The sequence below is a fragment of the Engystomops pustulosus genome, chromosome 10 (assembly GCF_040894005.1).
Source record: "Engystomops pustulosus chromosome 10, aEngPut4.maternal, whole genome shotgun sequence".
Classification (NCBI taxonomy): domain Eukaryota; kingdom Metazoa; phylum Chordata; class Amphibia; order Anura; family Leptodactylidae; genus Engystomops; species Engystomops pustulosus.
The window spans coordinates 84,344,537-84,356,808 of NC_092420.1; the positions used below are offsets into that span (position 1 = coordinate 84,344,537).

The 12,272-nt window shown below is 45.6% G+C and overlaps 1 protein-coding gene across 1 annotated transcript in view; it reads left to right on the top strand.

Annotated features, from left to right (window-relative positions):
- DNAI3 (dynein axonemal intermediate chain 3) overlaps window positions 1-12,272 on the top strand; it is a 49,024-nt gene that overhangs the window by 6,603 nt on the left and 30,149 nt on the right. Inside the window, exons 2-6 of the mRNA XM_072128473.1 lie at window positions 3,051-3,167; window positions 4,704-4,742; window positions 9,847-10,031; window positions 10,130-10,234; window positions 10,737-10,880. Coding sequence (XP_071984574.1) covers window positions 3,053-3,167; window positions 4,704-4,742; window positions 9,847-10,031; window positions 10,130-10,234; window positions 10,737-10,880 — 588 coding nt within the window. The 5' untranslated portion in view covers window positions 3,051-3,052. The remainder of the gene's footprint in view (window positions 1-3,050; window positions 3,168-4,703; window positions 4,743-9,846; window positions 10,032-10,129; window positions 10,235-10,736; window positions 10,881-12,272) is intronic.

Sequence of the window (12,272 nt, forward strand, 5' to 3'; positions counted from 1 at the left end):
AAAGAGATCGGGAGGTACACGATGGAACAGAGACAAGAGAGACCATCAGTCATTTCTCTCCTCCAGCTTCTTACAGGAATACAGAAAGTGCCCAAAAACCTTTTTTTTCTCAGTTTATACTGAAAATATGAAAAGATAGCTGCAGCAGGACCCCCCTTCCCGCCTGCTACTCTTGGATAAGCACTTCCTTCCTCATTCCTGTGTTTGCTCACATCTCCCCCCCCCCCGCACCCCCCCCCCTGTTCTCTCCGTTATTCCTCCATCCCTCTCCATGCTCCCATTTTACTTTGTTGCCTCCTAGCACTGGAGGGGCTGTAGCAGGAATGAGCTCTTACTTTTAATGCTAGCTCCACCCAGTCTGTCATTAGATCTTTCCCAGGGTGGAGTTAAGAGATTTTGAGATTCTAATTAAAGAGGCAGGACACTGCTGCAAAGTACAATAGAAACGCCAGAAAGCGGTCCGGCGTATTCATGAGGGGGCGAGGCTAGGGCCGTATGAAGCTCGGTAGTAACCGCTGGCCTATGGAGTGGGAGGGGCGGTCCGGGGGAGAGGCAGCACCTCAGACCGCCCCCTCATGAATATGCTGGACCGCTTTGAGCGCGGTCAGGCGTTTCTATTGCACTTCGCAGCAGTGTCTGCTAGCGTTATCGGGTCCTAATAATGCTAGCTGTGTAACACTGCTGCATCGGAGATAGGGCCTAGTGCTTTTTTATGGGTGACAGGTCCTCTTTAAAATCTGAATAATGCTCCTCTAAATGGGTGAATTAATGAGAATAATTTCTTTAAACTCCTAGCCCTATGTAGAGGTAAAAAAGCTCTGGAATAAGCAGTGTTGAATAAGTGTTGGAGTTCAGACAACTGGCTGTAGAAGGAGGAAAGCCCCAGGGAGGAGCTAATAGATTTTTCAATTCTGGTACAAATTATAATTCTTCTTCTCTGAAGTGGCAAAATAATACCAATAATCTGATTGATCACCCAGCCCCATGGGGAGGTAAAGAAGGATCAAAATAAGCAGAAGTGTTGGAGTTAAGACAACTGGCTGGAAAAGTAGGAAAACCCCAGGGAGGAGCTAATAGATTTTTGAATTGTGATAAAAATCTGAATTCTGTTCCTCTAAAAGGGTGAATTTAATTGATCTTAGTAATTTGATAGATCTTCCAGTCCCATTTATAGTTATAGAAAGATCTAAAATAAGCAGAAGTGTTTGAGTCAAGACGACTGGCTGGAGAATGAGGCAAGTCCCGCCCCTTCGATTAAGTCCCACCCCCTCAGCCAATTCAATTCCTAATTGAATTCCAATTCCTAATGTCTAAGAAAAATTTTTATTGCATATTCGAGTGTGACTATAATGGTGGAAATATCAATCGTCATCCAACATTCCAGGAAATTCTATTATTCCTGGTTATTATTTCTCTGCCCCTTCGCCCTGTGTTGGTCTTGTAGAGCGATTGTTGGGATATATTCCGTTTCCAGAGCAGCTGAGAAGGATTTTCCGACATATTGGTGGTGAGTCAGCGCTCAGTCACCGTCTCGTGAATCCTCCGCATTCAGCCTCAGCTGCCATCACCATATGTTTTACTTCTGCTTAGTGACAAATAACATGTCGCCCCATGGAGGATACACTGTATAAATATTTTCCTCTACATATTTGCTAAGTTTTGGTTTTTGTACTGATAAGTTTACATTGTGGTTTATAGGGAATCGCATTGGTACAGACACAGCGACACCCATCTCCATTGGCTGAGCTGCAATACCAGATACCACCATGGAAAAAAGGGGCGCTGCACCCTTACTGATTTTCCCATGCATTGTATATAATAAGCCTTCATGTGCACAACTGGATTACTACTCCATAGAAACTTCAGGAATATAATATCGGTCCTAAGTTATGTCTGTGGTACCTATGGGTGCACCATACAGTGACATACAGAGAGACTCCGTACTATAGACACTTAGGACTCTGAGATGTCTCCTACAGACTGTGTCCTAACACTAATGATAGTGCAGGTCAACCCCTATTTATGAACCATTGGAGCAGAAACTCTCCTGGTGTGTGACTTAGTAATAACAGGTTCCAGTGCGTTCACCAAGTAATGATGGAGCGACCAGAAACATCCAATATTATATTGAAAGTGCATCTCCCCCCTTCCACCACCACCATGGACAAAGAACTTTATAGAGCAGGAGGAACGGAGCAGATTGTACATAGTGTCCTATCTGCAGGCAGCATGTTATAGAGCAGGAGGAGCTGAGCAGATTGTACATAGTGTCCTATCTGCAGGCAGCATGTTATAGAGCATGAGGAGCAGAGTATATTGTACATAGTGTCCTATCTGCAGGCAGCATGTTATAGAGCAGGAGGAGCGGAGCAGATTGTACATAGTGTCCTATCTGCAGGCAGCATGTTATACATCAGGAGGAGCTGAGCAGATTGAACAAAGTGTCCTATCTGCAGGCAGCATGTTATAGAGCCGGAGGAGCTGAGCACATTGTACATAGTGTCCTATCTGCAGGCAGTATGCTGTAGAGCAGGAGGAGCTGAGCAGATTGTACATAGTGTCCTATCTGCAGGCAGCATGTTACAGAGCAGGAGGAGCTGAGCAGATTGTACATAGTGTCCTATCTGCAGGCAGCATGTTATAGAGCAGGGGGAGCTGAGCAGATTGTACACAGTGTCCTATCTGCAGGCAGCATGTTACAGAGCAGGAGGAGCTGAGCAGATTGTACATAGTGTCCTATCTGCAGGCAGTATGTTATAGAGCAGGGGGAGCTGAGCAGATTGCACTTAATGTCCTATCTACAGGCAGCATGTTATAGAGCAGCAGGAGCTGAGCAGATTCAGTCAGTAGACCATTGAGGTCAGGGAGTTTCGTACCTCTTATCTAATGTGTATGGTCCTCTAGTGCATATTATTGTGTTTCTGGGCTGAGTTATCTGTACTATGACCCCTATAGATATCTCTGGGCGCACTGTATAGCCTCTATATGCATTTTTATGCCTCTGATCTTATACTTCATGCAGTTTACAAACCTCCTCATGTATTTTACAGACATGTCTACTAGAGATTCCTCCAGATCTCCTTCCCGGGCTTCCAGGGCATCTTCCCGAGGATCAAAGGGTAAAGAGAAGAAGACGGGAAGCGCAAAGAGGAAAGCCAAACACTCAGGTGACTTCTCCTTAAATGAAACACAACTATTCATCTACATCTCATCTCGGCCTTTGAGTAACTAATGAAGTAGTACAATATGTGACCACATGGTGGCGCTACCTGTGTGAGCTGCAGGTGATTATAAGATCTAGATCTATAGATCTGCAGATACTGTGCCTGTGGTTACCTGATACTTAGGATACATTACATCTAGATCTGGCACATTATTACTGTAGCTTGGTTATATTTTTGGGGCATTGCAGTTGCATTTTGTATATTGTTGTAAGTTACTGAGGTTTTGTGTGTTAAATGTAGGACACAAAAGCGGCAAGTCAGATCTAACTGTGGCTTTACCATCATTACAAGAGACAAAATGTTACAAGGACCATGGTTACTTCTTAGATGCTGCTGGTCCATACCATTAATACATAACTGGTACCAGCAGACTATGTTATTGGGCAGCTTCATGTCAGCATATTACTGGGTATTACGAATATCTTCAGGCAGCATGTTATAGAGCAGGAGGAGCTGAGCAGATTGTACATAGTGTCCTATCTGCAGGCAGCATGTTATAGAGCAGGAGGAGCTGAGCAGATTGTACACAGTGTCCTATCTGCAGGCAGCATGTTATAGAGCAGGAGGAGCTGAGCAGATTGTACATAGTGTCCTATCTGCAGGCAGCATGTTATAGAGCAGGAGGAGCTGAGCAGATTGTACACAGTGTCCTATCTGCAGACAGCATGTTATAGAGCAGGAGGAGCTGAGCAGATTGTACATAGTGTCCTATCTGCAGGCAGCATGTTATAGAGCAGGAGGAGATGTGCAGATTGTGCACAGTGTCCTATCTGCAGGCTGCATGTTATAGATCAGGAGGAGCTGAGCAGATTGTACATAGTGTCCTATCTGGAGGTAGCATGTTATAGAGCAGGAGGAGCTAAGCAGATTGTACATCGTGTCCTATCTGCAGGCAGCATGTTATAGGGCAGGAGGAGCGGAGCAGATTGTACATAGTGTCCTATCTGCAGGCAGCATGTTATAGAGCAGGAGGAGCTAAGCAGATTGTACATAGTGTCCTGTCTACTGGCAGCATGCCATAGAGCAGGAGGAGCAGAGCAGATTGTACATAGTGTCCTATATGCAGGCAGCATGTTATAGAGCAGGAGGAGCTGAGCAGATTGTAAATGGTGTCCTATCTGCAGACATCATGTTATAGAGCAGGAGGAGCTAAGCAGATTGTACATAGTGTCCTATCTACTAGCAGCATGTTATAGAGCAGGAGGAACTGATCAGATTGTACATGGTGTCCTATCTGCAGACAGTATGTTATAGAGCAGGAGGAGGAGAGCAGATTCTACATAATGTCCTATCTACAGGCAGCATGTTATAGAACAGGAGGAGCTGTGCAGATTGTACATAGTGTCCTATCTGCAGACATCATGTTATAGAGCAGAAGGGGAGGAGCAGATCGTATTATCAGTAACTAGTTGTCTCTCACTCTGAAGTTATAATATAATAGTCGATAATCTCCTAACTGCTTTTTGTTATTACTTTCAGCTAAAAAGAATGAAGATTCGGCAGCTTCCATTAGCTCAGGTCAGTCACATTTTGGTAATGGTCGTTATACTATTACGCTATGGAATCATCTGCTGAGTATCGGAATCCCCAGTGATCTGATATTTTACGGATCGGTCTTCAATATAACAGAAAACACCCCTTTAAGTTGGGACAAATTTGCTTTGTGTTAAACAGATTGCACAAGAAATTTAACAAAACATTCTATACTTCATGTGATTTTCACATAGAGGAAATCTAGCGCCTGATTCACACCTTATAAAGCAGCGTCACTTACTGAATCAGCTTTGCCCTCTGTTGCAGGATCTGGCCTTCCGATATTATTTTGATTGTTTCCTTTTCCTAAAAAATGTAATAAAATATGCTAAGGAGATGCACATGCTCCTACTTCCTGTGCAGCAGGAGCCTGGAGGGGCTCTGGTGACGCCCCCCTGGGGCATTTGCAGCTCATTAGCATATTTTAAAAACATCTTTTTTTTAGAAAAAGAAAGCCAGAAAGATCTATTCCAAAGCCAGATCCTGCATCAGGGGGCAAAGTGGATTCAATCAGTGCCGCAGCTTTATAAGATATGTATCAGATGGTAGATTTCCTTTAAGTGTTTATGACATATATTGATGGGATATGTCATAGATACCTGATCAGTGCAAGACCTGCACATTTCACGTTCAGACCGAATGGAGTGGAATAGCCTCTTCATTCATCCCTGATGTGAGCGGCAGGTCATGAGACCCCCTGTTCTCGGGATAGGTCATGTTCCTAGAATGACCCCCATTATACATTACAGATTTTCTACACACAGATGGAAACTTTTCAGCACATTCTGAACATAATGTAACAAATCCTTCACTTATGCAGCTGAGATTTTTGCTTTGTCCTGACCTAGGTGTTAGCCCGTGATCATCTGTAAGATCTATGGCTGCGTAGTTTGGTTTGGGGGGGTTATTGTAACAATGCTCCTTCACATGTTAATGTAAGGATGACAGGTCCTGTGTAATAGCCCCCAGACATCGCAGTACCCGGGCTCCTAGGATCCAGCACCTCTGGCCCATGTTCCAGTTTGTGTACATTCAGATCTGATTTCCTAGAAGTCATTCTCTGGTTAAAATCCCACATCAGACAATATTCCCATATAGAAAACAATAGGGATTTGTGTATGGAGCAGAGATGAAACTTCTTCTCATTACATTGCCCAGAGCTGCTGGGATCAAACACGATGCCATCATTACATCGTTTCACACATATCATGTGCCGAGACCAAAGGGGGGGCGTCCGCAAAAATGGCTTTATTCATCCATCACCCCACACAGACAGAGGAGCCGCCCGCTCGTCTCCATAGGGTGAAGGTAGGTACAGGGCCGGATGTATCCACTTTCAGCATCGCTTCTGTGCTGCAGGTAAGATGATTAGATTCCAGGGCTATTACTCAGTCAGTTTGATGTTATGAGTGAATGCATCAGGGAATGACACCAGAGACTCATCATGGGGTATGAAAACCAGTGTATATAAGAAAAAAAACAATAAAAAGCTAATACCATGAGAATGTTACCTGTTTTGTTCACTCAAATGTGATGCAGATGTATTTTTAGTAGCATTTCCCCCTCGTGTTTGTAAGGTGTTTTAAAATGCAGTGCAGACATACAGGGGCAGATTTACTTACCCGGTCCATTCGCGATTCAGCGGCGCGTTCTCTGCAAAGGATTCGCGTTCACCGTCCAAGCTGGGTGCAGGTAAGCGCGTGTAAAGCGACACTCTTTAAAAAAAAAAGTTTTTTCCAAATCCGTTGGGTTTTCTTACGGCCACACCCTCCCCCCCATTTCCGTTGCGTGAATGCCGGCGCCGATGCGCCACAATCAGATCGCGTGTGCCAAAATCCCGGGGCAATTCAGGGAAAATCGTCGAAAATTTTCGGATAACCCGTCGGAAAAACGCAATTCGGGCCCTTAGTAAATGACCTCCATAGTGTGAACGTAGCCTAAGACCTAACGGGGCGGAGGAGTCAGTGGTGTCAGAGGCGGAGTCAGTGATGGCAGGAGGTGGAGCCAAAAAGTGTCAGAGGCCACCATGTTTTCTGACCCTGGTGTCCTCCCTTATCATTATATACAGTGTCTTCCTCATTAAACACAGTTTTCTCCATTGTTATTATTACATACAACGTCCTCCCGTATTATGTATAGCAATGTCCCTTATCTTTACATACAATATCCTCCTTTATTATTACATGAAGCATAAAACAGCTTAGCCTGCGTTCACATGATGCGTTTTCTAAGTTGTGTATAGCATTGTTTTTGTGATGCACATGCATCTTCAGAACGGAGCCTCAAGGGAACCTAAATGTACTTACTAACCCTAAGCTACTATCCCTAATGTACCAACCTAATTCTACTTACCCTACCCCACTTACTCTAAGCTACTGACCCTAAACCAATAACCTAAAAGGGAACCTGTCACCAGGAGACCCATTTTTAGCAGTCCCCAGTCCCCACAGAGCATAGTACATACACTGCCAAATATGTTATATTGTACCTTTCATTAGCATCTGCTAGGCACTCGTCCCCTGGGAGGGGCTTAAAAGGAGCAGTTTCTCCCCCCCCCCCCCACCCTTGGTAAACAGCTCCTCCATGTGTCCTTTTCAAATATATGAATAACTCCCCACACTCGGGATTGGCTGTAGAGGAGCAGGGGGCGTAGCTAAGCCCAGTGATGGGTGTTTTCATATAGTTGAAAAGAACACATGGAGGAGCAGTTTCCCAAGGGTGGGGGGGGAACTGCTCCTTTCCAGCCCCTCCCAGGTGTCTAGTGCCTAGTCACACAGCAGATGCTAATGAAAGGTACAATATAACATATCTTTTTTTCTGTAAAATCTATTTTTTTTATACAAAAACACTTTGGCAGTGTATGTACTATGCTCTGTGGGGACTGGGGGAGTGCTAAAAATGGGTCTCCTGGTGACAGGTTCCCTTTAAGCTACTAACCCTAAACCGCTACTAGCCCTAGACCACTAACCCTAAGCTACTAACCTTAAACGACTAACCCTAGCCCACTAACCTTAAACCAGTGGTCACCAGCCGCCGGACTGTGGAACACCCCATCACGGGCCTCGGCCAGGGAGCTTCAACTTGAAATAAAAACTCCATACTTAACTCCAGCTACTTCTCCCCACGGCTCCATCTTCTTCTTCACTATGAAATGGTGTTGTCAGGGCCGCATGACATCATAGTGCATGTGCGCAGGCAGGAAGAGAAGCACGTGAGCCCTCTCCATACTCCCCCTCCCTAAACAGGACGTTCAGGAACGTCCAAATACTGAAAGGGGTTAAAGAGTAGCAACTGCATTTCCCACCCTAGGTTTATACTGAGTCAATAAATGTTCCCAGCTTTTTGGGGGGTTGGGATTAGATATGGGGTATCTGCGAGGCAACCAATTTTTATTCCCAGGGAGAATGGTAAGGGAGTTACTTACTAACCCTAAGCTGCTATTAACTCAAGATTAATAACCCTAATCTACTAACCCTAAATCACTAACATATACAGTGCCCTCCATAATTACTCATTAGGGCACTATAATATGCAGCGCTCTCTCGATGAAGGTGGTGGTAGTATACAGGGATGGGCGCTGTCTGCATCCTCCATTCTCTGAGAACAGTTGATCTGTGTGCTTGATCCCCCAATGATTTCATATTATTAAGTGATATAGTTTGAGGTCTTTGCAGGGGACTTCTGAATGGGGCCCCTCTTACCCCTTAAAAAATATGCATGCAGTGTATTCACACCATATGCACAGACATATACACATATCACATATACATGGACATTTAGAGCATATACACATCACAAATACACACATACAACATATTCACATAAAATACAGCAGGTACCGGGGCCCCCTGACACTGTGAGCCTCATAGTAGCTAATATGGCTGTTACCCCTGTAGTTACACCCCTGGGTCTTTGCTCCCATTCCCCCCACTTAGGTCACCCTCCTGTATCCATGCTGTTTCATGTTTGACCAGTAGGTGTCACTAAGCCCTTCATCCTTCATTTTAAGCTTTTTCCTTCCTTTGCCCTATATTTACTTGTAACATCCGTGTTCCGGATTCGGGAGTCGCCTATAATCACTAACCTGCGTCTATTACTGGAATTTTTATTTCCTTTCCTTCTAAAAATAAAAAGAATAAATATAAAGGAAAGCGCTAAGTGAGGTCCACTTCCCCGTGTGATTATAGCAACCACAGAACTTCCTCCCTCCTCTCCATGTGTTACTCTCCCAGTCCCTGACTATAAATGGCAGATTTTCCCTATTCTGTAGTGTTTCCTTTTATATTGAAGCAGTTTTGCACCTTCTTAATTTTGATTTCCTATCTCTGAATATAGGATAATTGGGGGTCTCCCACACACAGGACCACCACAGATCAGCGAGTTATGGCAGAAGAACAGCTCCACTCTCTTTGTAGTGGTTGAGTTGTATTAATGCAGCTCAGATTGTATTCCCTATAATGGGGGCTGAGCTGCAGTTACCCAGCTCAACCACTACACAGAGAATGGAGCTAGACATCCGACTCTGTATGATGATTTTGGCGCGTTGTCCGACGTGGATTCGGGTTCTGTCGGGATTCACTAAGGTCGTGCGCCCGATATCCAGTAGGTGTCGCTGCTGCGCCGAGGTCCACCAGAGTTCACCTTCTTCTTCCCGGTGCATGTAAGTGCTTGATCTTGCGACACATTTTGCGTTTTTTCCGAATCCGTCAGGTTGTCCGACGGCGACACCCCCCGATTTCTGTCACGTGTTGCGGAATTCGGCGCAACGCTGAAAAATTCGGGAAACCCGACGAAAGTGCGGCCGCGGATCCCTTAGTAAATGAGCCCCAATATATCTGGGGTATGATGTCACATTACGATCAATGAAGCTCCGACCTCTGGGATCCTACTGATCCTGTATGCAAAGTTACCTGGACAGGTGGACTGAACCACTGTGCAGGACAAATGAATCATTCTCAGCCTAGCTAATGGTCTCCTTAGTCAGACCCCCACCAATTATTAAATAATGGCATGTCCCAACCTCTATAATACAATTACAATATTACAATATCCTCTGGTCACACCTAATGGAGTCATTTCTTATGTTCAGGTCACCCAGAATATATTGTCCCCCTGGTTCTAACCTCCAAGACCCAGGAGATCTTCAGCTGCCGAATCGAGGAGGACGTCACCCAAGAAAACCCATTCAAGCTGCTAAAGAAAGAAGAAATCCTCAGCGATCTCAAGAGCAGAGCCGCAGTTTCTGACTTCAGTCCCTTTAAATCCATTATTACGGTACAGTCAGTGATAAATGTCCCCCAGTGACTCCTATAACATCAACACATCCATTGCTTCAAGTTTTTTTATGCTCCTTTTTCCATGTATATACACAGGAGTATCCCGGAGAGGAGCTGCTGCTGGTTTTTGATAGAGATTTTACCTACGGTCAGAACTTTTATCTCGTTGTCACGGAAGAAGCCAAAGAGTTACTTCTACAAGTAAGAATCTGATAAAGTTACAGGCCAACTCTAGTGTCAGACTTCTCACATGTGAGCTTATCCCTCCGAGTAACACATGTCCGGGTGCTGCTGCCAGCTAGTGATGAGTCGTTCGTGAACGAGCTGGCACAAAGAGCCAGCTCATTCGCTTGAACGACCTAAGCCCATGGCTCACTGAACCCCGCCCCCCGGCTCAACACACCCCCTTTACCCGATAAACTTGGGTTAAAAGTGGTGTGGTGTGGGGGGACTGGATGGCCTGCGGCTCCCTATTATATATTTAATAGGGAGCCGTCCAGGGGCCAGAAGGGCTGTGTCTTCTGAGTGAGTGGAGTCTAATGAGCCAGCTCACTAAGAAGAACCAGAATTCCCATCACTACCGCCAGTGCATGTGTAGATTGATGCTCATTTTTATTCCATGTAGTTACTTGCAGATTTTGTGTTGGATTCTCCTCCTGCTTCATTGTACTCATGAGAAATCCATATTTTTTCTGATTTGTAGCCTCCAGAACCAGTAACTGATGAAGAGGAAAAAGATGACGATTCGGTAGACTTCACGTACGCACCTCCGGTACCCAGACCCTGGATCTCTTTAGGCAGTGAGCTGGAGGTGGAGGAAGAAATGGTAAAAGAATCCCAGACTAAGGTGAGACAATGGACATGGAGTCATATATGGGGACTTGGCCCACACTTACTAATAACAGTGCATTGTGTACCATGTGCAGTTACCTGTGTAGTGTGCAGGGGGCGCCAGATTCAGGATTTCTGGCGCACGTTCTGCATGAACCAACTGTTTTTGGAGCACCTTTAACATGGGCACACTTCTGTCAGACTTTGCAAGATGAATGTGTCACACGATCCGACTGTGCACAGGAACACCCCTTTATGTGCTGAAATTTGTGCCGCGTGAAAAATAGTGCAGTCGCGACACATGTGCAAGCAGTTTGCACTGAAAAGAATGAGCAAAGTACAACAGAAAACTGGGGCAAGGCCCTTACTAAATATGGGCCTATGTATATATTACAGGGTGGTGGTCACAGAATCCCAGACCACCTCTCTATGGACCATTTATGTGGTCTTATGATAGAGGTATATGATGGCATGAGTTTGCACCAACGTGGGCTCTGGGGTAAGGGTTACCACCTGGTCAGCAGTTTTACTTTCAGGTTTTTATGGCACCATAAGAGGTACCGTATATACTCGTGTATGAACCAAGTTTTTCAGCACAAAAAATGTGCTGAAAAACCTGACCTCGGCTTATACACGAGTCAATTTAAAAAAAAAATGTAATACTCACCCTCCGGTGCCCGGATCCCCAGTGGCAGCCCCCATCCCCGGCGACAGCTCCCGATCGCGAACCCGATGTTCTCACCCCGATCCTTCTTTCTTCTCTTGCCGTCGCGCCATGCGATCTCCCCGCCGGCACTCACTATGATGCGGCGGGCTGGCTAGCTGTATACTATATGGGGCTGGCTGGCTTTATACCACTTGGGGCTGGCTGTATACCACATGGGGCTAGCTGTATACCACTTGGGGCTGGCTGGCTTTATACCACTTGGGGCTGGCTTTATACCACTTGGGGCTGGCTGTATACCACATGGGGCTAGCTGTATACCACTTGGGGCTGGCTGGATGTATATCACTTGGGGCTGGCTGGCTGTATACCACTTGGGGCTGGTTGTATACCACATGGGGCTAGCTGTATGCCACTTGGGGGTGGCTGGCTGTATACCACTTGGGGTTGGCTGGCTGTATATGACTTGGGGCTGGTTGTATACCACTTGAGGCTGGCTGTATACCGCATGGGGCTGGCTGTATACCACATGGGGCTGGCTGTATACCACATGGGGCTAGCTGTATACTACTTGGGGCTGGCTGTATACTACTTGGGGCTGGCTGTATACTACATCCTCGGCTTATACTCGAGTCAGTAGGTTTTCCCAGTTTTTGGTGGTAAAATTAGGGGTCTCGGCTTACACTCGGGTCGGCTGATACTCGAGTGTATACGGTAGGTATTTTTTCAGAAAAAGACAGTTTT